Genomic DNA, 27,196 nt, shown 5'->3' on the forward strand with positions numbered 1-27,196 from the left:
GGACATTTTAATTACAAATGTGATACAAATAAATCTTTTAAAAAATGCCATTGATTTTTAAAGGGCTTGGAAGGAATCCGTCTATTAATCAGCAACTGAGAATTACATAAGAATCCTGATGCTGCTGACACAGGACTCATCCCTAACCTGGACAAGTCTGCTTTCTCTCTGGCAGTAAGGGCAATTAAGTCTTCTTTCTCAAACAGATTGAGCATCTTCAGTGGATCGACATTGCAATAAGTCTTCAGAAACAAAGGATTTAGAGAGGTGGCAAAGAAATATGTAGTGTTTTCAAGGTCAGAAGAAAAGTGTACTTTAAGATGTATGAAGCTTTGGGAAGAATAAATAAAGCCACTACGCAGAATGGCAGGTACCTGAGTATCAATTCTTTTTTAAAAGAGCTCTGCCTAAAAGGGGTCTTGGATTATACAACTACCACCTTTAAATATGGGGAAAAGAAAAACATTCAGACTAATCTATTGTGATTTTTATTTGAATTTCGTTATGCCAGTGTTAGGTTACCTTACAAATTTATCATTAAGAAAAATAGCTATACCAACAATTCTATTACTGAACAAGCATGTAATATGGGCATAGGAACATGCTTTGTTTTTGTTTGTAAATAACCCAAGGAAGGGTAGGGAGAACACAAAGCTATCCACTTGGCAAAATTAAGTCTGTTCTCCTGCACTGTAGTACTTTCCCGAGCTGTGCCAGCAACTAACTAGAACTGCATGATCCTAGTTAGTGTATAAAAAGACCCTGCTATTGCTAGCTCCCCTAGGAAAGCAGGTTTGCAAATGGTCAGCAAAATAATCCTCTGTCTATTTCAAGAGTGCTTCAGGCAGTGAACACAGGGATATGGGGATTTGTGAGTGGTGAAGAAAAAAAAGAAACAGAGGAAGAGACAGACAGACAAGGGTAAAGGGGGCGGGGGGGAGAGGGGGAGAAAGGCTGAAATGAAGAAGGAAATGGAAACAGACCAATCTTTCAAGGGGGAAAAATATGAATGACAGCTTGAAATACAAACCTGGGAAATGAATGTCCTTCTCCATAATCTTGAGGGATCTCCCTGATTGGAAAGAGTATAGGGGCTATAAAATATACTGCACTGAGGTAAGTACTGTTCTGACGTGTTGAATAACGGTCAAACCACAGACACTTTTGTTGCTTTAGCTGACATGACTGTTGTCTGTGATTACTAATCTTTACATGACACAAAGAGAGCTGAAGAAAATCCAAAGGGATTTTTTTTAAAAAGCTGCCACAATGGTGTGACATACAAGGAGAGAGAAGATTTCTGTGTTGTTATGGATTAAATTAAACCTCCAGCTCTACTGAAAATTGTAGAAAATGTGAACTAAGTGGAGAACTCCCAAACACAGATTTTTTTGCATTTTACAGGAGAAGGTGCAGATGCCTTGCCTGAATATGAATTCATAAAGCTGTGATTTAGAATTGCAGGGTCATGTACAATTAATATTTACAGGAAGACATGGTCATTTGAGATGGGACAGCAGCTTCCCCCAAGTGTTTGACAGCACCAAAGCATAGCTAGACCACTTAGTACATTACAGGGGGTTGGACTAGTTGACCGCCTCAGATCTCTTCCAACCCTAATCTTCTATGTTTCTATGATTCTGTGTTCACATACTCTGGAAAAATGGAAGAGAGACTATTATTTAGATTGCACAGATGTCCGAAATGTGGTAGGTACTTTTTGAATTCAGAGATAGATATAGTCCCGCCCTAAAGAACATACAATGTAAATAAATCCTAACTAAATTACATGTCTTCCACCATCATTCTCTAACCTTGAATTACAGCAACCCACAACTTCAATTCCAGTCTCTTTATGGCCCTCGCTTACCTACATGTAAAGTAGAAGGTAATATACTAATTATTTTTAATGAATAGATGATTTAATCAGTTTCTTGTAGGTGTCGTGGAAGAAGATGGTGTTTGGGGGAGATGTAAATGAGGAGAGCATATTGACGTTGGAAATTAGCTCAGGACATAGTGTGGTGCTATCGCCATGGATACCAAAATTGTGAAGGTGACATTGAAGAGAATAGAGACAGAACTGAAAAAAAAGTGTCTTGCCCAGTGAGGAGCAAATCAGACACTCCTTACTGTTGTACCTACTACTGCAATACTGCATATTCAAGTGTTCAGAGATGCGAGTTGGCTTAAGAATCATGAGATTAAATCATGAGATTGTTTTAAAAATCTGAGATTAAATAATAATAGGATTTATTTTAATTTACCTTCTGGGTTTTGAAACTTTACAGTGGACTTGGTCACTTTTTCAAGCCTTTCCCCACAATCATAAGGGCTAGAAGTTTACTTTTGCTTTTAAATACAAGCAGAAATTCTGATGCACCCCATAGAACTCCAGGAGCTGGTACTTTAATAAAAACCCCAGATGTTGTAAGACATACTAAAATATTAAGAGATAGCAACAATGCTATTCATCTGAATTCACTAACCATTGGACAACATATTATTTTTCCTGATTTATAAAAAAAATGCACTTTTGATTAAATTAGTTCCCCCATTTTCCTCCTCAAGAAATGACAGAGAAACTAGTTTTGAAGGGGCGGGGAGGAGGGGAAGGGATGAAACTTGTCTGAGGAGAAAATCTCGCTTTTCACTTGCTGTTGCAGGAAAGTATTCATTCATATTATATTCGCCATTCTGGAATGGATTAGACCAATAAAAGGATTATTACTATGAAACAGGATACAATTTTTAAAGCATTTTTCAATTTTTATGGCATATTATCCTATCTGCTCATCTGTGACATCTATGAACACAGAATTCAAAATAGATGGAGGGTAGAGGGCCTAAGAGAAAAACAAAAAAAGTAAAAGAGTAAAGACTAAGAAACAATGTAGGACACAGAGATCTCAGGGCAAGAGACAGGGCCCTTGGAAAAGAGTATTATATGGCCTAGAAATCTACAGGGAGAGACAGAACACTAATATCAAAAGAAAATAAAATAGAGAAGAGCATGGAAGCATGGACACAGTTTGGGGGGTGTAGCGGGGTGAGCACTTGGTCCAGCCCTGAAGGGGTTGGGAAAGCCCTGTAGAGGGCTGGGGCAGGGAGTAAAACCCTGGCTGATTGGGGGAAGTGGTGGCCATGCCCCAATCAGGGCCCAGGTGGCTCTATAAAGCCTTTGAGCCAGAAGGTCCTCTCTCTCTAGCTTGGGGGGAAGGGGACAGACCAGACCCGACCCGACCCGACCCCACCCGACCCTCTCCTCTCCTCTCCTCTCTCCTCTCCTCTCCTCTCCTCTGGCTGCAAGGGCTGAGAAAGTACCTAGATTGGGAGCAGGGCTGAGGAAGGCCAAGGGAGCCGGGGAACTCAGGAAGGGCCTATTAGGTATGAGGGTTGCAGGGGCAGCCACTGGTAGGCAGAGGCAGCAGGTCCAAACCCCCTCGCCTGGGATGAGTGGCTTATACTGCAGTCGCCCCAGGATGCGGGGGCTAGCTGGTGACTGGCAGGAGCCTATGACTGAGGCAAGGTAGGGATAGTCGGTGGGGGGTTCCCCTGGGAGGGGGAGACCCAGAACTGTGGGGTACTGCCAGGGGGCAGCTCCCAGTGAAAGGGGTACCAGGGTCCTGGGAGGGACATGGGAGCCAGCAGCAAGGCAAGACACCAGCCTGAAGGAGGAGCTCTGGAGGCTGGATGCTAATTCCCTGAGATGACTAGCAGGAGGCGCTGTGATGGGGGGGTTGCCCTCCCAAACTGCAAGCCTCTGGTAGGCATGGAATTTGCCCCACATGCACAGCCTTTGGCCTGACTGGAGCTGCCCCTAGGGATGCCATCCTGATGTGCAGAAAGAATAGCAAATATGGCAGGTGACCAGCTTGGCTTGACAAAGAAATCTTTGGTGAGCTGAAACACAAAAAGGAAGCTTACAAGAAGTGGAAACTTGTACAAATGACTTGGGAGGAGAATAAAAATATTGCTCGAGCATGGGCAGGGGTGTAATCAGGAAGGCCAAAGCACAACTGGAGTTGCAGCTAGCAAAGGATGTGAAGGGTAACAGGTATGTCAGCAACAAGAAGGTCAGGGAAAGTGTGGGACCCTTACTGAATGGGGGAGGCAACCTAGTGACAGATGATGTGCAAAAAGCTGAAGTACTCAATGCTTTTTTTGCCTCACTCTTCACAGACAAGGTCAGCTCCCAGACTGCTGCACTGGGCAGCACAATATGGGGAGGAGGTGAGCAACCCTCAGTGGTGAAAGAACAGGTTAAGGACTATTTAGAAAAAATAAACATGCACAAGTCCATGGGTCCAGATCTAATGCATCCGAGGGTACTGAGGGAGTTGGCTGATGTGATTGCAGAGCCATTGGCCATTATCTCTGAAAACTTCTGGCAATCGGGGGAGGTCCCGTATGATTGGGAAAAGGCAAATATAGTGCCCATCTTTAAAAAAGGGAAGAAGGAGATTCTGGGGAGCTCCAGACCGGTCAGCCTCACCTCAGTCCCAGTAAAAATCATGGAGCAGGTCCGCAAGGAATCCATTTTGAAGCACTTGGAGGACAGGAAGGTGATCAGGAACAGTTAACATGGATTAGAAAAGGGCAAGTCATGCCTGACCAACCTGATTGCCTTCTACGATGAGATAACTGGCTCTGTGGATATGGGGAAAGCAGTGGACGTGATATATCTTAACTATAGCAAAGTTTTTGAAACGGTCTCCCACAGTATTCTTGCCAGCAAGTTAAAAAAGTATGGATTGGATGAATGGACTATAAGGTGGATAGAAAACTGGCTAGATCATCAGGCTCAACTGGTAGTGATCAATGGCTCGATGTCTAGTTGACCACCAGTATCAAGCAGAGTGCCCCAGGGGTCAGTTCTGGGGCCAGATTTGTTGACCATTTTCATTAATTATCTGGATTGTGTGATGGAGTATACCCTCAACAAGTTTGCAGATGACACTAAGCTGGGGGGAGAGAGGGTCCAGAGTGACCTAAAGAAAATCAGAGGATTGGGCCAAAGGAAATCTGATGGGGTTCAACAAGGACAAGTGCAGAGTCCTACACTTAGGACAGAAGAATCCCATGTACTGCTATAGGCTGCGGACCGACTGGCTAAGCAGCAGTGGGTTGGGTTACCTAGGAAGGTGGTGGAATCTCCATCCTTAGAGGTTTTTGAGGCCTGGCTTGACAAAGACCTGGCTGGGATGATTTAGTTGGGGTTGCTCCTGCTTTGACCAGGGGGTTGGATTAGATGATCTCCTGAGGTCTCTTCCAACCCTAATCTTCTATGATTTTATGCCAGATGCCCAGTTTTCAACCGGAACGCCCAATTGAAAAGGGACCCTCATGGCTGCAATCAGTACTGCTGACTGGGCCGTTAATAGTCCAGTTGGAGGCACAGCAGGGCAGGCAGGCTCCCTATCTGGCTTTGTGTGGCTCCCAGAAGCAGCAACATGTCCCTCCAGCTGTCCCCCCTTCTGCACTCAAGCTCTCTCTCAGAGCCCGCACGCCCCCTCCTACCCCCTGCCCCAGCCCTGAGCCCCCTCCTGCACCAAAACCCCCTCCTACACCCCAACCCTTTGCCCCAACCCCCTCCCACACCCTGAACCCCTCATTTCTGTCCCCACCCCAGAACCTGCACCCCCTAGCTGGAGTCCTTACTCCCTCCTGCATCCCAACCCCCTATCCCATAGCACACTCCAAATCCCTTGGCCCCAGTCAGGAGTGCCCTCCTGCCTCCAAATCTCTCATCCCTGGCCCCACCCCAGAGCCCACACCCCCAGCTAGAGCCCTCACTTCCCCTGCAGCCCAACCCTCTGCCCCATCCTGGAGCCCCCTTCCACACCCTGAACCCCTTATTTCTTGCCTCATCCCGGAGCCTGCATTCCCACCCCAGAGCCAGTACCCCCTCCCACACCTCAATCCATGCTCAGCCTGGAGTCCCCTCCCACACTTTGTACCCCTTGGCCCCATCCCACCATCTGGAGCCCCCTCCTGTGCCTCAAACTCCTCATCCACAGCCCCACCACAGAGCCCGCACCCGCAACCAGAGCCCTTACAGCCTCCTCTATCCCTTCCCCAGCCCAGTGAAAATGAGGTAGTGAGCGAGGGTAGGGGAGAGCGAGGGAGGGATGGAGTAAGCCGGGGGAGGGGCCTTGGTGAATGGGCGGGATAGGGGCAGTGCCTTAGAGAAGGGGCAGGGCAAGGATGTTTGGTTTTCTGCTATTAGAAATTTGGCAACTCTAGCTGTCCCCCTCCCCCCCCAATACATACGTCAAACTATGCCTATGCCCAGAAGCTAGAGACTAAGGCCATGATTCCACAAAGCTCTTATGCATGTGCTTAACTTTAAGCACATGCGTAAGTCTCTGGTTAAGCATATGCTTAAGTGCTTTCCTGAATTGGGGTGAGAGAGAAACTTCTGGAAGAAAGATGAAAGCTACAGTATATTGGCAAAAGAATGCCAAGGGATATTACCTATATAACACTCAAAAGTTATCAGGCATTCCTTCCAGTCTATTCGATGCCTAATTTTATGAAACAATAAGGAGAAACAGTGATGCTGATCTCAACAGATCTTTCAAGCCAGTTTTAATAAAAGAGAGATTATTACTTGCTCTTGTTCCTTTAAATATATTAAAGTTTGTATTTCTTGTCTTGACATATTCATTTACAATTTGTTTAGTTTTACTGAGAAGTTCTGAAAAACTGACAGACATTTCTCCCCACTGCTGCTGGATTACTATTGCAGCAAAAGTTATTGTATTTCCCATTTTTAAATACTTGTAAGAAACTCAGATGCTCCTGTGATCGGGGTCAGGTATATAAGCAGAACAAACAGTCAGAGAGAGAGAAAATAATTAAGACCGTGTCCTGGATTCATATGAGGCCCAAGTTTACTGCAATTTGCAGCCATAAATTGACAGTCTATGGTAAATGAAGAGTGACGTTATTAACATTTCCAGGAGTTTTATTTGGTCAACTCTGATTTTAAAAAAATATAGATAGAAAAACTTAAAGTTGACATTAGGTAATAAAGCCTCCCCTTTTGCTATTTTTATTTTATCTTTTTAATGGTAGGTGCAGAGTTCGATCTTCCAATAATTGCATCTGCAAATTTGAAACACTGTTTTTGTGGCTGTTTATTTGACATGCATTATAGGGTTTTATTTTTGTTTCTTACATAAGCTCTTCCCAACAAGGACAGTCTGCTCAGGATGGCTGAGAATTAGTCAGCCAAAGAAGGGATTTTAAAGAGACTGTCTGAGCCTTAAATGACATCTTTGTGGTAATCCTTGGGCCTCAATCCAGCGAAGCATTTAAGGATATGTGTAACTTTGTATTTTGTACAGTGCCTAGCACAATGGCTCTGATCTCAGTTGGGATCAAGGCACTGTAATACAAATAATAGTTAATTTAAGATTAGAACTCCATTTTTGGTGAATGTTGCTGTATTCTGTCCTGTTTAATTAATTATATGCCTAGTCAGCTATAAGTGCTGTATTTTTTCCTATTATGACATGCAAAGAGACTATTAGTTTTTGTTTGATTGCTTTTAAGCCATTTTCAAAGATCAGAAATGGACCACATTTCTGTAACTATTCCAGCTCAAATACAATGGGCCAATTTTTGCACATTGTTTATAGTCATTGTAACAAGATGGACTGACCCTTTAAGGGCCAGAAGGCCTGGGGGTAGCCAGTTATACTCAGTCAGCTCACCTGTGCCATCATTAACTCTATTTTCACCAGAGGGGGCAAGACTAATTGGGATCAGGTGACAGCCTGAAACATCTTGGTCTCAGAAATAGCTAAGAAAAGTCAGTTTGCAAAAGCAACCAAAGGGAGCAAGTGGAGCTGTTGTGGAAGGCCCTGAAGGAGGCTCTGGAAGGACTCCAGAGAAATAACCTGGGAGTCAGTGCTCTATCCCAGAGCCAGAGAGACCTAAAAGGTAACCCAGAAGGAGCTGGGAACTGAACCTGGTGGGCAGGTTGAAGAGAAGCCCAAGAAGAGCGAAAGAACCTTGGTTTGGGTGAACTTTTGTTGAAACTTTTAGTTACACCAGAAGCAGGTTCAAACTAGACCTGACTTAGCCACAGGGTTAAGTCAAGGACAGAAACTGGCCATCAGAAGGCCAAAGAAGAGATCAGTAGGGGGTGCTATGGGCAAAGACCCTGGCAACATCATATCCTGATTCCAGAGGGGCACTGAGGCTGTGATGGGGGCATTTACATATACATACATAACCTTCTCTTTACATCTTCTTCTTCATAGATGGAGTACGATAGTCCACACCTGACTTCTGACTGTGTAGATTTTACATTGTCATGTAAGGTTCAGGAAATAAGTAATCTATGTGCCATTGGATAATGAACCTCAGAGCATTTATCCATTTCTAGTCTCATTTTTACCACTTCGATAGGTAGTTAGGACCAGACTGGCAGCTGGGTCTCTATCAGCCCCCATTATTGTAGCTGTAGATTCCAACCTCCAAACAAACAAGTAATTAGATGACTTACAAGTTATTAGATGACTGATGTAACTTTGCACCCATTAAATGAAGGACACTGTTAAAACTGTTGCCTATGTCATCGCCTAGAGCCATGCTGTGCCTACAGACCAGAAAGTAGGACACCAGCTCTTTTGCACAAGCCCTCCCCATAGTTTTATTTTCAAATTCCACTTGTTAAATAATCTGTACATACGGTTTAACTCAGATAACATCAGAATCCAACAATTTACTATTTGCTTCCTCATCTTGTTGGTAACTAACCACAGAATAATAATAAACATATTAGTTTTATAGCAATTTCATCTATATATTTCAAAGCACTTTACAATGGTGGACAAGTGCCCATATTTGCAAACTGAGGCACAAAGAGGTTAAGTGACTTGTTTAAGGTCAGACACAGCTAGTGGCATAGTTAGGAATAGAACCCATGTCATTTGACCACACTGCCATAAATTTGCTAGAGGTGGCTGCAATATGGTTGCACCTGCTACAAGAACTAAAATTTTGTATCCAAATAAGAGATCCCCTGAATCATCCAGTCCTTAATTACATATAACTGCTGTTTAATGGAAAATTTTGTATATTGCAGTGACAGGACCTGGCCAGTTATAAACCAGTGAGATGCTATAGCGGCCACACTTTTTATCCCTGAAAGTGTTAAAACATTTCTGATTGTTTAGTACCTTCCAAAGGAAAAAAAAACCAGTAATATGGTATACTGTGTCAACACAATATTGAAATAAAGGATAATTATGTTCTTTGCTAAGTAAATAGAACCATAATGTAATGTATCAGATGCTGGGTAAGTTAATTTGTGTATTTCTTTGTGTGTAATGTGTAGATCAACATATTTTATATCAGATAGTTGCTGCAGTATTCATTTGTGGTTTGATCATCTCAATACTTTTATTTTTCTGACTGATAGGAAGACTGAGAAAGAAGGGTTTTTAATGTACAGATCACTAAGATGTAGAGCACATCTGTTACTGAATCAGATTCCTGTTGAGCTTGGTAGCAAAACCTTAAGAGCTATTACAAAAGACACTAAGATCCTAAATAACAAAGGTAAGAATTAATCTGGGAGGTCAATGCATCTTACATGGTTAAACTGAGGGGTGGACTAATGCTGGAATCTGTTCCTATCAGCTGCAAACCAGTTATTTCTTTTTGTCATGTTTTTACCTGATTTGTATCTCAGACAGGGCTGATCTCAAAGAGCTGTGCTCAGAGACCTTTCATAAAATCACTTTCCCATTTATCCTTCATTTGACAGAGGTAGTATCTTGACTTGTTCAAGCTTAAAAGGGCCATATCTGTACTTACAATAACTTACAATAACTGATATTGAAATGACTGATGTTAGATATTCTGGTTGTAACAGCTGATGATATAGACCATATTACATTCCTTCATTAGGGGTCATGGATAGTATTAAATATTAAAGTATCATGTTTTGTATGTTCCATTCATTATTTTTTATACTGGTTTAATGGATAATGTGTTGTTGGGTTTCTGTTATTTTTGATGGTTCAAAACACGTGCAGTTTTTGCATGATATCATGCTATTATGAGTAATATCTGATCTTAATCTAATTTCATTATTATTAAAAATATAATGCACTGAATCTGGAAAAAATAATCTGGTTAATAATATGGTTCATTTCAAAATCTCATTTTACAATAGTACTAAAAGCTATGCTACTAAGAGAATCTCTAATTAAAAAGAAATGCAAGTTTTACTGAATATACTCATGATAAAAATCTCAAAGAAATTATACAAAAATAGAATAGATAATAACAATTGAGTTTTTAACCTTTAAACCTAATTAATAACAGATATTTATTAATCATAGAATCATAGAATATCAGGGACCTCAGGAGGTCATCTAGTCCAACCCCCTGCTCAAAGCAGGACCAATCACCAACTAAATCATCCCAGCCAGGGCTTTGTCAAGCCTGACCTTAAAAACGTCTAAGGAAGGAGATTCCACCACCTCCCTAGGTAACGCATTCCAGTGTTTCACCACCCTCCTAGTGAAAAAGTTTTTCCTAATATCCAACCTAAATCTCCCCCACTGCAACTTGAGACCATTACTCCTTGTCCTGTCATCCGCTACCACTGAGAATAGTCTAGATCCATCCTCTTTGGAGCCACCTTTCAGGTAGTTGAAAACAGTTATCAAATCTCCCCTCATTCTTCTCTTCTGTAGACTAAACAATCCCAGTTCCCTCAGCCTCTCCTCGTAAGTAATGTGTTCCAGTCCCTAATCAGTTTTGTTGCCCTCCGCTGGACTCTTTCCAATTTTTCCACATCCTTCTTGAAGTGTGGGGCCCAAAACTGGACACAGTACTCCAGGTGAGGCCTCACCAATGTCAAATAGAGGGGAACGATCACGTCCCTCGATCTGCTGGCAGTGCCTCTACTTATACATCCCAAAATGCCATTGGCCTTCTTGGCTACAAGGGCGCACTGTTGACTCATTTCCAGCTTCTCGTCCACTGTAACCCCTAGATCCTTGTCTGCAGAACTGCTGCCGAGCCATTCGGTCCCTAGTCTGTAGCAGTGCATTGGATTCTTCCATCCTAAGTGCAGGACTCTGCACTTGTCCTTGTTGAACCTCATCAGATTTCTTTTGGCCCAATCCTCCAATTTGTCTAGGTCCCTCTGTATCCTATCCCTACCCTCCAGCGTATCTACCACTCCTCCCAGTTTAGTGTCATCTGCAAACTTGCTGAGGGTGCAATCCACACCATCCTCCAGATCATTTATGAAGATATTGAACAAAACCGGCCCCTTGGGGCACTCCGTTTGATACTGGCTGCCAACTAGACATGGAGCCATTGATCACTACCCGTTGAGCCCGACAATCTAGCCAATTTTCTACCCACCTTATAGTGAATTCATCCAGCTCATACTTCCTTAACTTGCTGACAAGAATACTGTGGGAGACAGTGTCAAAAGCTTTGCTAAGTCAAGGAACACCACGTCCACTGCTTTCCCTTCATCCACAGAACCAGTTATCTCATCATAAAAGGCAATTAGATTTGTCGAGCATGAGTTGCCCTTGGTGAATCCATGCTGACTGTTCCTGATCACTTTCCTCTCCTCTAAGTGCTTCAGAATTGATTCCTTGAGGACCTGCTCCATGATTTTTCTAATTAATAACAGATATTCATTTAATTTTGGGCCAGGAGAAATAATTCAAATACAGAACACTTCAGATATAAGGGAAAGGGGAAACTTCAGAAAGTTCTACTAGATTAAGATAAATCCTAAAATATGTTAATTTTTACAGTGTTAATGTCCAAGCAGAATCTCAGAAAGGCCTGAAATTTAGAGGGTTCTATCCAGGAAAAAATATCTGAAGCCTTCTGGGCCCCAGAAGGCTTGATTTATTGACTGCTAGGTTTATTATATTCAGAAGGCTATGGAGGGCCCATAAAATAAAAAGGAGCCCCCCACAACATAAACTAGTGGGGCTACTCTTTTAGGTGTTGGGATCAGATGTAAATAAGTGCCCTACCTCTCGCACAAAACAACTTCCAATGCCAGAATTGTTTCTTTCCCTCCTCCCAGTGCTAGAGCTGAAGAGTAACCTTTGTGTGAATGTCTCCAAAAAGAAGAGAGATGGCTGGCTGTCCAAAAGTTTTAAAAGTTGACTAACCCCCCTTCCCCACTTCTCTGCTTATTAATAATCCATCTGGCTAGTTTAATGCAGGGGAACCTCCTAATCATATGTGTTTGTGTTTAATCCCTTCCTCGATAGTTGGTTTGTTGGTTTGGAAATAAGGAAAAGGGGAAAAAAAAATTCTACATACTAGTCCCTTTCTGCAGAATGGAGCTTGGCCCTGATCCACAAAAACATTTAATTACGAGTAATCCTACTTAAATCAATTGAGGGATAGAAACAACTTAAATCAATTGAGGGATAGAAACAAAGTGATAGTGATTCACTTTAAGTTCACGGGAACTCAGTGGGACTCCTCATATACAGAGTGAACAATGGGTTGTTCTGCCAGTAGTGTGACCAGACAGCAAGTGTGAAAAATTGGGATGGGGGTGGAGGGTAAATGGCACCTATATAAGACAAACACCAAATATCGGGACTGATCCTATAAAATTGGCACATCTGGTCACCCTATCTGCAAATGTTAGGGTAGTTCCGCTTCAATATATAAGATCACCTATGCCACTTTATAAATAAAGCAGAACTAACCTAACATTTGCAGAACATCCTATTGTTCACTCTGCTTGTGTGTTATATGTCCCCCTATCCCCAGCACACTTAGTCTTGGCTATTTAGAAAGCAGGTTATTTGGGGTAGGGACTGTCTTTTTTTCTGTTAATATACTGCTTAGCACAATGGGGCTCGGATCTCGGTTGGTGTCCCTAGGTGCTATTGTATTAAAAATAATAAATAGTAATAGGCAATTAAAAATAGATTTCCGTTTTTGTGAAGGTTGCTGTATTCTGTCCTGTTTAATTAATGATATGCCTAGTCAGCCATAAGTGCTGTATTTTTTCTATTATGACATGCAAAGAGACTATTAGTTTGTTTTTTTTTAAAAAAAAAGGTACTCTTAAAGATCAGAAGTGGATCACACTTCTGCAACTATTCAACATACTGAGCCATTTTTTTGGCATTATTTTACAGTGATTATAACAGGGTAGCTCGCCTCTTTAAAGGCCAGAGGGCCTAGAGCTAGTCAGCCCTCTTCAATAAGCTCCTCTGTACCATAAATAAGTATTTTAGCCACTGGGGGCAGGACTAATTGGGATCAGGGGAGATTTAAGTATGACAATTGTTGATATTTGGAGTGGTTTATTTGGGAAGCATCCAGACATATATGCAAACACCTCCCTTTAAAGAAAGTCACTTTTAAAAAAATTACTATGTCAATCTTGATTGGAGATTGCATAAATATAAATCCTAATACAGCAGAGCTAAGAGTGTGATTTGGAACTTCAGCTCTTTCTTCTTGGTTAGAAATATGACACTCTTTCAGCCTCAATCTCAAGAATAAACATATCCTGGTAGATAAATCACAACCACCTGAGTCATGTGACTCCAGAACCCTAGTGCCCCTCTTGACCTAATATTGTTTTCAAGCATACCTGTTTTTACTGACAGAGCAGAATTTTCTGTAACCAACGTAGGACTCACAACTGAGTGATGCTGTCATAAATATAAAGGGAAGGCTAACCACCTTTAAATCCCTCCTGGCCAGAGGAAAAACCCTTTCACCTGTAAAGGGTTAAGAAGTTAAAGATAACCTCGCCGGCACCTGACCAAAATGACCAATGAGGGGACAAGATACTTTCAAAGCTGGAGGGAGGGTGGACACAAAGGATTCTCTCGGTCTGTGTGTTGTTTTTGCCAGGACCAGAGCAGGAATGCAGGTCAGAACTCCTGTAAAGAGTTAATAAGCAATCTAGTTAGATATGCGTTAGATTCTGTTTTGTTTAAATGGCTGATAATATAAGTTGTGCTGAATGGAATGTATATTCCTGTTTTTGTGTCTTTTTGTAACTTAAGGTTTTGCCTAGAGGGATTCTCTGTGTTTTGAATTTGATTACCCTGTAAGGTATTTACCATCCTGATTTTACAGAGGTGATTCTTTTACTTTTTCTTCAATTAAAATTCTTCTTTTAAGAACCTGATTGCTTTTTCATTGTTCTTAATATCCAAGGGTTTGGGTCTGCGTTCACCTATGCAAATTGGTGAGGATTTTTATCAAGCCTTGCCCAGGAAAGGGGGCGTAGGGCTTGGGGGGATTTTGGGGGGGAAAGACGTTTCCAAGTGGGCTCTTTCACTGTTATATTTTGTTAGATGCTTGGTGGTAGCAGCAATAAAGTCCAGGGACAAAAGGTAAAATAGTTTGTACCTTGGGGAAGTTTTAACCTAAGCTGGTAAAAATAAGCTTAGGGGGTTTTTCATGCAGGTCCCCACATCTGTACCCTAGAGTTCAAAGTGGGGAAGGAACCTTGACAGATGCACTCTAATTTTTTTCAAAATGCAAAAGCATCTAGTTTACAGTGTTGTTGTAGCCGTGCTTGTCCCAGGATATTAGACAGACAAGGTGGGTGCGGTAATATCTTTTATTGGACCAACTTCTGTTTGTGAAAGAGACACGCTTTCAAGCTCTATTTAGAATTGGTCCAACAAAATATATTACCTCACCCATCTTGTCTCTCTGAAACATTTTAGTCACACTCATTGGATTTCCTGGCACATATTCATTGTACATTTCATTCCATGCAGCTGAAATATAGTTGGATCATATGTGGTTTATACATTAGCATTCCTGTTTGAAGCTGATGAGAGTTTATAACAGTGGCAAAACATGTGTGACTGTCTGCCAGTCTTGCGGCTGTCCCCTACTAAGTCAGCTACTTATTCACACCTACTGGAGTTACTCCTTTAACTCAAGTTGTAAGGGATTTGCTTGTCCTGAAGATCCAATTGAGGTTTACTACATACTTTCAAAGAATTATTCCACAATGTTTCTCCATTATCCACACTAGCCACTCCCAGTAAACTCTGTACAACGGGAATTGTCTAGCTTCAGTAGGAACAATTAAACCAGGAGGTGCCCCTGCTTTGCCAATCACCAGAAGCTGAGCTCTGGTAGGAAGCTAAAATCTGTAACTTTTCTGCTTTCACTTATGGAGAAGTCCTGTCAGATTTGAGAGACATTGATAACCTTCCAACAAAATTTTTAAACTAATATAAATAATTCTATAGAAAGGACACAATTCTCTATTAAATTCTGTAGTTTGCTTTAAAAATGCTATCCAAAGGATATAATTCACTATTAACATCTTTAAGATTTTTGAAGTAATTTCTATAGAACACCATTTAATATCTTTCAAACTCTATGCAGTTTGTCTCTATTAAACCCTGTAGGACTTTAACTTAAGGGATTTGTGGTGGCTTCTTTCTTGCCCCCATACTTAAAGAAAACTACTAGATGAAGAACAACATAAAAAGAAATGAGAGAGCCCAAGTACACACACCTGCCCCCAAAATATTTGACATGAAACATATCACAGTAGTAGTGAGGATTTTTCAATTCTGCCACTTAGTGAGTTTGTATCAAAATGAGTTCCACTTCATAAATACAGGGTATTTCAATATATTTTAAACAGAGTATAGATGTTCTCAACAAAAGTCCCACCACAAATCTGTGGCTTCACTAGCGGAAAAAGAAATATGTAATCCCAAAGAGCAACTAACCCCTGCACCAGGAAAGGCATTGGAGCAGCCCAACTACCATCTCTTAAATCCCAGGAAGCTACCACAAAGTGGCCTCAACAGAGTCTAACAGGCCCAGCAGGAAGCCAAGATATTCAAAGAAAAAATCCACTTTTGCTGACAAGTTCATAGTCAGGCACATGCTGGCCTTTTGACTTCTCAGCAGGCGGTTTCACAGATCACAGAGATTTCTCAGCAGCCTGTGAACATGTCACTGTCTTAAGAAACTCTACAGTATGTAATCTCTTATCTAGACTTCATTTCCCTCTCTGGCAGGACGACACAGGCTCTCAGGTGAGTAGCTTTTCCCTCTCTGAAGGCAACTGATTTTGTTTGTCTCACACGCAGCAAAAGTATTCTGTTAAACTGGAAAGTAAGTTATTGTCTTTGGGCATGTCTATACAGAGAGAGAGAGAGAGTGTGTGGCAAGCTGGGGTGTAAATCACCTCACACTAGCTTGCCATGCACTAAGTTGTAGTGTGGACCCTGATGCCGTACACTAAAAGTTCCATGTGTTTTGACCTTCTGCTCTGACAAGAGAGGTTATGACTAGAGATGGGTGAATAATTGTTTTTTTTATTTCACAAGCAGTTTTGAAAAACTGGAAAAATAATTTGTTTTGGGTTGAACTTGTTGGGGATACTGGGGCATGGCCACTAGGGAACTCGAGGGGATGGAAGACCACGAGTGTCGATGAAGCCCCCTCGCACTAGGCCCAAGTGTCCTTGCCCCCCTCCCCCCCCCGCCTGGAGGCACTCGCAGCAGCTCTGCGTACTAGGCCCAAGTGTCCTTGGCCCCCCTGCCTGGAGGCACTCACAGCAGTTATGCTGAGGATCTGCAACAATATGTTGCAGAGTCAGACTGCCTGAAACTAAACAAGGCCAAAAAGGGCAGATATGGAAGAACAATGCTGAATAAAGCAGCTTTATGTATAGTTTAACAAATGATACAAAAAGAAGAGAACTAGCTGGTAACTGGATTGGCTGGCTGTATGGATACTTAGGGCAGCTTGCTATTGGATAAGTATGCTGAAGAAAGGATGTATAAAAGCCTGTATAACTTCCTGCTCTGTGTGCAGGATTTGAGATTCTATTCTCCCTGTACCTTTTTGAAGCTTCAAATAAACTTTTCTGTTTCTCCACCCCATTGTGATTATTGGGTGAAGCACACCAGGTAGCGAACCAACCCCTGCTGTTGTTTTGTCTCTTGGCACTGGGTGCCGGCAACAGCTTTTGGCGTCCCTGGGTGGGTGACGAGGCTGCTATTTAGCCTTGCCCGGACCCCTCCTGGAGGTCGAGGATTGTGGCGAGAACCGACGCCCAGCACGCACCGGTGAGTTCATCGGGGGCCTCGGAGGAGACGCAATTTGATCGACCCCGGAGGGCACAACGGTGCAACGCACTCATATAGTGGAGAAGCAGCTGTGGACGACGGTGAGGAACTGGTCCCTTGGATATAGGAGAGGAGCAGCTGCGGGCGACGGTGAGGAACCGGTCCCTTGGATAGGGTAGGAACCTTTTGAAATCCGGATTGTATGCTCTGTTGGAACCTGGGGATGCCCAGAGTTACCCTGTTGGTATGGGACAGGGACAGAGCTCGGGCGTTAGGGCACGGTGTATGCCCTTAGAATGCATTCTAGCAAACTGGAAGGTATTTGGTGTGGATCCGATGACTAAGAGCCAATTAAAACGATTCTATACAGTTGACTGGCCTCAATATCAAGTAGAGAACCAGGAGTGGTGGCCACCAGGAGGGTCTATTAATTACAACATGATCCTTCAGTTACTCCTGTCAGTCAGAGAACAAGGAAATGGAATGAACATACATATGCGCATTTGTTTCTGACTTTATTGCTCTCGACCAGATATTTTACACCGCTGTAATCTGACTCCGAGTGGTTCGGTAGCAGCTAATGTTAGTCCCCAGACCCGCACCCCCACTGTAATGGTAGAGCCGGTGTCCCCTTCGGCCCCTACACCCACACCTTGTAAGTCCCCAATGGTTGGCCTATACCCCTTAATCACCGAAACTAAAGTCGCCCGGTCTGGATCGGACAGGTGTCCGGCCACGACTATGCAGGTTTATACTAATGTGCCCTTTAATCCTGTGCATTTGGCTGCTTTGGCTGCTCAAAGCACAGGCAGGAGAGTTTTCTACCAACCCAAGCAGGTTTATATCAGTCTTTGAGGGGTGCCTCAGTAGTCACAAGCCGGACTGGGATGATTGTAACGTCCTCCTGCGAACCCTATTGTCTGAGGTTGAAAGACAACAGGTTGTGTCCAAGGCAAGGGAGGAGGCGCAGAGACGGTACGACCGGGATCGTATTAATGTCCCTGACCTGGATGCACAAGTCCCCCGAGCAGACCCCAGGTGGGATCCAAATGATCATGGGGATATGACCTGCCTTATCTCCTATAAGGAGTTGCTTTTGCATGGACTCCATCACTCAGCTGTCCGACATAATAATTGGGCAAAGCCATATGAAGTAATGCAGGATTTAAAAGAAAGACCAGGGGCCTTTCTACAGTGTATTCGGGACACAATTCGACAGAACATAATGCAGATGCCGATGATCAGGCAACTGAGTCAATTATTAAGGGAATTTTTACGAGCAGAGCAGCCCCTGATATTAAGAGAAGTTACAAAAAAAAGGAGGATTTAATGGGCATGACCATGGCACAAATCTTAGAGACTGCAAACCGAGCTTATAGTCTGAGAGAGACAGAGAAGGAGAGAAAGCAAGTGAGACTGATGGTAACAGCGGTACAGACCAGCACTAAGGGAAGTGGCCGGGGAGGAAGGGGCCGTGGACGCGAACGTCCGGGCTCGCAGGAGAGACGAGTGGGTTGCAACCAGTGTGCCTTGTGTTGACAAGAGGGACACTGGAAAAATGAGTGCCCAAAAAGGAAAGAAAAGGGGGGTGCCCCTATGATGGCGATGGCGGAGCAGGAATAGGGGTGTCAGGGGAGACGGACCACCCTACCCCCGGAACCCTGAGTAAAGATGCGGGTGGAAAGCTCAGAAATAGATTTTTTAGTGGACTCTGGAGCGGCACGAACTGCTGTAAATAGACCCCTTCAGTTGCCAGTAGCAGATTCCCTTACTGTGGTGGGAGCCACAGGCAGGGACACCAAGTGCCCAGTGTATGCCCCAGCGGAATGCGCTTTGGGAAACAGGACTATATCCCACAAGCTGGTATACCTCCCTGAGTGTTCAACACCTCTGCTGGGACGGGATCTGCTTTGTCGCCTTGGTGCCACCCTGCATTTTACTGAGGATGAAATAACCCTTACCTTACCCCCTGAGAATGCATGGATCATGACCCTTGCAGTTGAGCCCTCAGCCATGCAAGCCCCAGAATGGAGCCTGTGGGAAGACCAGGTGTACCCCCTCGTGTGGGCATCAGAAATTCCAGGAAAGGCCACCCACCAGACCCCCATTACTATTCAGCTCATACTAGGGAAAGGCCCAGTGCAAGTAAAACAGTATCCAATCAAGAGGGAAACCAGAGAAGGTTTACAGGAAACTACAGAATGATTCCTAATATATGGTATTCTCCGGGAATGTCAGTCAGCCTGGAACACTCCCATTCTACCCGTACAGAAGCCTGATGGCACGTATCGGCTGGTACAGGACCTAAGGGCAGTCAATGAATGGGTTAAGACTTTGCACCCTCTTGTCCCTAACCCGTATATCTTATTGGCTTCTATAGGGGGACAGTATACCCATTTTTCAGTCCTTGATCTGAAAGATGCTTTCTTTACCATCCCAGTTGCCACCCCGTCACAGGAGATCTTCTCCTTCAAGTGGGAGGACCTAAAAAGGGTTAAAAAGCAACTTTGCTGGACAGTGTTGGCCCAGGGATTTAAAAACTCCCCCACCCTCTTTGGCCAGGCTCTGGCCAGGGACCTAGAGGAGCGGGATAATGAGGAGGCCCTCCTTCTGCAGTATGTAGATGATTTGTTAATTGCCACTGTGGGCCAAACCCCCTGCCTTAAAGCCACCGTGAGCCTCCTGAATTTTATTGGACTCCGGGGACATCGGGTAGCACGGAGTAAGGCTCAAATCACTCTCCCAGAGGTATGGTACCTCGGGTTTCACATACGGAAAGGGGAGCGTCAGCTTTCAAGCGAAAGAAAGGAAGCTATCTGTCAAGTTCCTACCCCAAGTAATCATAAGCGGCTCAGGGCATTTCTGGGTATGGCAGGCTTTTGCAGGATACGGATCCCAGAGTTTGGACTGTGGGCTAAACCCCTGTACGACTGTGTAAAAGGAGCAGATCATGACCCCTTCTATTGGACCCCAGAGGCTGACAGGGCATTTAAAATCCTGAAAAGAAAATTAATGGAAGCCCCGGCACTGGACCTGCCGGATCTCTCTAAGCCGTTTCAGTTGTATGTACATGAATGAAAGGGGGTGGCCCTAGGAGTGCTCACACAGCTGTTAGGAGCATGGAGACGTCCCACGACTTATTTTTCTAAGCAACTGGAACAGGTTGCAAAGGGTTGGCCAGCATGTTTACGGGTGGTCGCAGCTACTGCCCTAGTGCTTGAGGAAGCCGAGAAGCTAACATTGGGAGGGGTTATGCAAATCTATACTCCCCATATGGTCCGAGCCTTATTGGATGCAAAGGGAGGGCTTTGGCTCACCCAGGCTCGGATTGCTCGGTACCAGGCTAAGTTGTTAGAGAACTCTGAAGTCACCTTACAGCCTTGCCCCTCCCTTAACCCAGCCACCCTCTTGCCAGAAACAGAGGAACAAAAACATGACCGTTTAGAGATCATAGATGCCCAGTACTCCAGCCGTCCAGATTTAAAGGATGTACCCCTCCCAAATGCAGATTATGAGTGGTACATTGATGGTAGCAGTACTGTAATAGATGGGCAAAGGAGGGCGGGTTATGCTGTTGTGACCCTCCATGACACTGTGGAAGCTGAAGGTTTGCCTGCTGGGACCTCTGCCCAGCTTGCCAAACTAATAGTGCACCTGACCCGTGCACTTGAACTGACAAAAGGAAAGCGGGTCAACATTTTTACTGATTCAAAGTATGCTTTTGGTGTGCTGCATGCTTATGCTGGCCTCTGGAAGCAAAGGGGAATGCTGACAGCCCAAGGCTCCCCAATCAAGTACGGGCCCCAAATCCTCCGGCTCCGAGAAGTCGTACAACTTCCCTCGGAAGTGGCTGTGGTACACTGTAAAGCCCATCAAAGGGAAGATCAAGATGTGGCCAGAGGTAACGCCCGGGCAGATAGAGAGACTAAGCATGCTGCCACCCTGCCATCCCATCAGACTGAGAACACCCATATGCATGCCATCAGTAGGGGAGCTTCCAACCCCTCAGTACTCTGGGGAGGAGAGACAGCTAACTGACAAACTCGGTCTCCGGGAAAAAGAGGGATGGTTCCATTCCCCAGAAGGGAAGGTCCTCTTACCAAAGCGCCTGATCCGGCCAGTGCTGCAGAAACTACATCAAACCACTCATGCTGGCAGGGAAGCACTTATCCAGCTAATGGGAAAATACTTTATCACTTCCGGACTCCGACCCCTGGCTGCCCAGGTACAAGCGGACTGCTTAGTCTGCCAAAAGAATAACCCCCAACCGGGACATCCTGTGCCACCAGCTGCCCTAGAACCCACTCCGGGCCCCGGACAAGTGTGGCAAATAGACTTTACTGAGTTTTCCCGGACCCAAGGGTTCAAATATCTCCTTGTCATAGTGGATAGGTTCAGCGGATGGCCAGAAGCCTTCCCATGCCATAATTGCACTGCCAGAACAGTGGCCCTCAAGTTTGTTAAGGAGATCATTCCTCACTTTGGACTCCCCCTGTGGATGGAATCTGACAACGGGACACACTTCACGTCAAAAATCATTCAAAGCATCTCACATGCCTTACAGATCCCCTGGAAACTCCATACGCCCTGGAGACTGCAAGCCAGTGGTGTAGTGGAGCGTACCAATCAGACCCTTAAACGGCATCTCTCAAAAGTGTGCCAAGAAGCCTCAGTACGATGGCCGGATGCTTTGCCCCTCATCCTACTTCGTATCCGTGTTCTCCCTAAGGGTAGATTAGGGCTTAGTCCCTTTGAAATTATGTTTGGAAGGGCATGGCCTATGAATGGCACCCCAGTTCTGTCAGGGGAATGAGAGCTGGGTAATGGTTTTTTGTCACAGTATATGTGTTCCCTGTCTGCTGTTCTCTTGTCTCTTCACAGGTATACCAAGGATTCTCCAGCCCCTCTCCTTGGACTCTCCCGTCCACTCCTTACTGCCCGGTGACTCTGTGCTTGTTCGTATCTGGAAAGACAAGCCTCTCCAGGAAAAGTGGAAAGGACCCTATACCATCCTGCTGGTCTCCCATACAGCGGCAAAGATCAAGGGGACACAAGAACTGGATTCATCACTCTCGTCTGAAGGCAGTACCCGCCCCCTCGTCAGCAGAACAGTGGACCGTCCAACCTGCTGACTCCTCATCTAGTGACAATCTCGGGCTAAAGCTACTGTTTAAAAGACACAAACAATGGGCACCTTAATGCTAAAATGGGCCCACCCAGGTACTGGAGACCCTGGGTTGGGAAGACTCTGGTGATAATTAATTGGGTAACATTGTTATTCTCTGTATTGGTATTTCCAAACTGTGCATATCGGGAGCATAACTCCTTTGTTTTGCTTGCGCACCATGTTGCTACTTTAACAAACCAGACTGATTGCTGGGTATGTGCTCCAACTCCACTGTCCCCCAAAATGGGAATGCCCCTTGACATGCTGCCCCTGACCCTAGCAGAATTAGCCACCACCAAAGAGCAGGAAAGAATGGACTCGCCGTTCTGGAACAAGACCTCTTTACAGCAAGCTACTTATCAGGGCCAGGAGTATTCAGTTGTAGTACTCACTGAAGGAGTGTTATGTTTTACCCGAAACCAATCTGATTACTATGGGCGTCCTGTGGGAAAGAGCTCCTGTGTTATTACACAGTGGGCTGATGGGTATTGGATAAAGACCAAAAGGGGAGGACAGCAGTGTGGGTGTAATGGTTCCTCCCCTTTTAGGGAAACTCTTACAAATAATCTTACCACAAAAAAAGGGTTTGGAAATATAACTTGCCATCCAGTTAATATCTCCAATGTAGCAAGCCAATGGTGGGTTTGTAGTGGTCCCTATGGCGAGTGTAATTTGAACAGCACAATTAGAAACGCCCCCACTTGTACCCAATCAGGAGGATGGGATGCCCCTTAGGAGCATATGAACTGTTTGGTAAAACAGCCTTAAATATCCCAGGAATCCCCTTAAAAAACAGTCCTTACTGGGCCCTACAGGATCACTATTTTGTAAGTGGCCGAAAGGCTTACAAGGTGCTGCCAGCCAACTGGACAGGTAGCTGTTATATAGCTCATGGAGTTCCTCATCTGTCAATAACTGCCACACTGCCCAAAGGAAAGATTAGAAATGCCCGAGACACCTCTGTTGAGTCACGAGAAAAGACCCTGCGGCGACTGACTACGGCACTGGAGGGCAATATGAAGAATTCCCTCACAACCGAGAAGCTTGTAGGGTGCTCTGTACTGGGAATAGCGCCACTGTTTTCCGGGCCAGCCATGGCATGCATAGGCCGCTATACTGTAAGGCTGCAAATGGTACTTGAGAAAGTTGCCTTAGAGTTAGAGGACTTGGTTAGTGATTTAGGGTCAGCAGTAAAAACATTTAATAAAGAGGTACAGCAGCTCAGGACATTTTCCCTCCAAAACAGGCTGGCTTTGGACTATCTCTTGGCATCCCAAGGTGGGGTTTGTGCCCTCGTCGGGCCCCGATGGTGTGTATATGTAAATGATAGCAGTTATAAAATCTATGAAAAGGTGGTACAGGCTGAGGCCCATGCCCGAGCCGGAGCACAGGTTGCCTATACTGCCCCAGAGAGCGATTGGTTGCAAACCTTGTTTTCAGGCTGGGGTTTGTCGTCTTGGCTTGGTGGTTTATTTAGCCTGTTATTGAAATTTCTCTTTCCTGTATTGCTTGTATTAATGGTATTATGCTGTGCAGTATCATGTGTCAGGGCCCTTTTGCAAAAGTTAATAAGTCATTCTCTTCAGAGCTATCACAAAGTGCTTATGCAAAGTCCTACTGTAAAGAAATAAGTAGCCCAAGTGAGAAAACTCAGAGCCAAGGCTGTTGAGTGTTCTCAAAGGAGGGAGTTGTTGGGGACACTGGGGCGTGGCCACTAGGGAACTCGAGGGGATGGAAGTGTCGATGAAGCCCCCTCGCACTAGGCCCAAGTGTTCTTCTCCCTTCCCTCCTCCCCTCCCCACCTGGAGGCACTCGCAGCAGCTCTGCGTACTAGGCCCAAGTGTCCTTGGCCCCCCCGCCTGGAGGCACTCACAGCAGTTATGCTGAGGATCTGCAACAATATGTTGCAGAGTCAGACTGCATGAAACTAAACAAGGCCAAACAGGGCAGATATGGAAGAACAATGCTGAATAAAGCAGCTTTATGTATAGTTTAACAAACGATACAAAAAGAAGGGAACTAGCTGGTAACTGGATTGGCTGGCTATATGGATACTTAGGGCAGCTTGCTTTTGGATAAGTATGCTGAAGAAAGGATGTATAAAAGCCTGTGTAACTTCCTGCTCTGTGTGCAGGATTTGAGATTCTATTCTCCCTGTACCTTTTTGAAGCTTCAAATAAACTTTTCTGCTTCTCCACCCTATTGTGATTATTGGGTGAAGCATACCGGGTAGTGAACCAACCCCTGCTGTTGTTTTGCCTCTCGGCACTAGGTGCCGGCAACAAACTGAATCCAAAAATTGCAAAAAGTGCTGGCAATTTTTTTTTAAAAAAAATCCGTTTTGCGTCATGAGAAACATGTTTCATTCAATCTGAAAATTCCTTTCAATTCTCTTTAAAGGACCACAGAGGTGGTGGTAACAGAAGCATCTACATTCTAGTTTGTAACCCAGTGGTTAGGGCACTCACTTGGGATGTGGCAATCCCTGTTCCAGTGACCTTTTTTTGTAATAAAGTGGAATAGCTTCAACAGGAGAGATAGAGATCTCCAACCCACAATATCCCATTGCACAGTGGCTTGGACACTCTCCTTAGTGAGGGGAGACCTGTGTTTAAATTCCTTCTCCACATCAAGTAGAGGGGGAGAACCGAACATGGGTCTTCCACATGCCAGGTAAGGGTCCTCATCACTCTGCTTAAGTTATAGAAAGCACGCTACTGCAACCACCTCCTTTTCTGGCCATTTTGTGAATGACGACTCAGTAAATGACATGTTCAGTAAATTCATGTCATATTTAAAAATAGTTTTAGATCACCAAAAATATATTTCTGGTGTTTTTTCTTATTCACCGTTCTTTTCAAGTAGTGAATAATTAAATACCATGTTCATAACCCATTGCAAGAGGCTATTTGAATTTGGGCATCACACTGATAAACAGTAACAGAGTAGTAAAAATACGTGCTGATATCCTTGTGTTAGGGGACTGTTGCCCCCTTACTAACATTCAGTGGGGGTGTTTCGGTTGCTAGCTCCCAGTTCTAAAAGGGAAAGGGTCTATGGAAAACCAGGACCCTGAGACTGACAGTCCCCAGGAACAATGGGGAGAGGCCAATGCTCCAGGTCAGCCTGAATGACAGGGCGGGCAGGCTAATCAGACAGTCAGGAGGCCAGGGAGGTCCCGTCCTCCGTGTGAGCTGGATTTGCCTGGGTCAGACAGAGTGGGGCCGAGCTAAGGAGAAAGCAGGGGCCCAAGCTAAGCTGGGGAGCAGAGCTGGGCCAGATCCAGAGGGACCAGAAAAGCAACCCAGAGAGAGGAGACCCTGTCCTGGGAGCAGAGCTGCAGCAACCAGAGCCAGAGGAGCCAGAAAAGCAGCCCACGAAGCAGGTCAGTGCTGGGAGCGGAGTCACAGAAGCAGCCCACAGAGCAGACCTGTCCTGGGAGCAGAGCTGCAGCAACCAGAGCCAGAGGGGCCAAAGAAGCAGCCCAGGGAGCTGGAGGCAGCAGCAGTGCAGAGACAGAGTGGTGCAGCTGAGGCTGGAGCAGTCCGGAGCTGAGTGCAGTGAGCAGCTGGGGAGAGCGAGGGGGACCCTGGGCAGCGGGCCCAGCACAGGGAGATGCCTCAGCCAAGAGGCTCTTCAGGCCAGGCTTGGATCGTACCCCCGACAGGGCGGGGGCGACACTGGGAAGAAGGGTCCTACCACTTAGAGCCTGAGAGCGTGTGGCCACCACCAGAGCAAGTGTCCAACCGGCAGCATTCCTGCAGCACAGCCTGGGCCTGAGAAGGCGGCCTGAGCTTACAAGGAACAGACTGTGAACTGCCCTGACATTGCAGAGACACTGTTTGTGATGTTCCCTGCCACAGAGCGGGTTGATGTGTTTCCTTTAACCTTTCCCATGTTTCCTTATTCTTTTTAAAATTAATTGTTAATTAAATAACTTGCATTTGCTTTAACTTGTATGTAATGGTCAGTGGGTCAGAGAAGTGCCCAGTGCAGAGAGAGTACCCCGGAGTGGGGACACCCTAGCCCGTCCTAGGTGACCACAGCAGGGTTGGGGGGTCGAGCCCCCCAGGAATCCTGGACCCAGCCTTGTTGGGGTTACGAGGACTCTGCCAGACAGGAGAGTGGAAGGGGAGTCCTCAAGGGCAGGGAGGCCACTGGGTAAAGGAAGTGGGAGCGAGGACTCAGATCCTTTCGCTAGCCCACTTCACCGGGGTAGTGCAGAAGCCAGGAAAGTTCCCTACAATAGCGGGACTATTCCCCCACTTACACTTGCAAGAAAATTTCTCTGACATTTTCAATATGAGGAACTACAGTGGCAACCAACTGTAACCACAGAGCAGTGTCTCAGATTACCTATACATAGAATAACAGATAGCACTAATAACTGCCAGACCATGGTTAGCATATTCTGCCTTTTTATTGTCTCCTGCTGTATATGTACAACTGATGTTACTAATAATGTGATTTGAATCTTTCCATTCCTTTCTATGCATACAATGGAAATTCATCCTGTTATAGTGAGTGCACGACAGGCAGATGCTTTGATGTCATTTGTAGTTGTAATTTCTTGTCTGCTTGGTGGCAGTTTGTGAATGAGGGTTGGTTTTGTTTTTTTTTTTTTTTTTTGCTTCAACATTTGGTTTGGTACATCTTTATTTACTGGACCGTGTTACCATTTGTTCTGTAAGCAATGTATTTAGTTATATTTTATTAATGTTTATAACTAAAAACGTAGGGACTGATTCTAATCACATTTGCACCAATTTTATACCACTGTAACTTTATTTAAATTATTGGGGTTATCCTGTCTTATAGCAGTGCAAGATCAGAATCAGTCCAATTATGTCCTTAATGTCATGTAGCATTCTGCAGTACATTTCAAATAAACTCTGAACACAGAAATTGTAGAATGTGGGCTCTTCATCGC

General features: G+C 44.8%; 2 protein-coding genes across 14 annotated transcripts in view; one reads left to right on the top strand and one right to left on the bottom strand.

Moving 5' to 3' along the window:
- DMD (dystrophin) overlaps positions 1 to 27,196 on the bottom strand; it is a 1,926,267-nt gene that overhangs the window by 1,506,595 nt on the left and 392,476 nt on the right. The window lies entirely within an intron of this gene.
- Positions 955 to 23,999, top strand: LOC140916340 (syncytin-A-like). 2 transcript variants are annotated; one of them, XM_073357849.1, is made up of 3 exons: positions 955 to 1,116; positions 9,437 to 9,576; positions 21,981 to 23,999. In XM_073357849.1, the coding sequence occupies exon 3, from the start codon at positions 22,986 to 22,988 to the stop codon at positions 23,895 to 23,897; it is 912 nt and encodes a 303-aa protein (XP_073213950.1). In that variant the 5' UTR covers positions 955 to 1,116; positions 9,437 to 9,576; positions 21,981 to 22,985; the 3' UTR covers positions 23,898 to 23,999. The 2 variants fall into 2 exon arrangements, with proteins under 2 accessions (XP_073213950.1, XP_073213960.1); XM_073357859.1 differs by lacking the exon at positions 9,437 to 9,576.

This window comes from Lepidochelys kempii, chromosome 1 (assembly GCF_965140265.1).
Source record: "Lepidochelys kempii isolate rLepKem1 chromosome 1, rLepKem1.hap2, whole genome shotgun sequence".
Taxonomy (NCBI): domain Eukaryota; kingdom Metazoa; phylum Chordata; order Testudines; family Cheloniidae; genus Lepidochelys; species Lepidochelys kempii.

What these genes read in the sequence shown, in the direction of transcription:
- LOC140916340 (XM_073357849.1), top strand. Translation starts at nt 22,986, where the DNA reads ATGGGATGCCCCTTAGGAGCATATGAACTGTTTGGTAAAACAGCCTTA.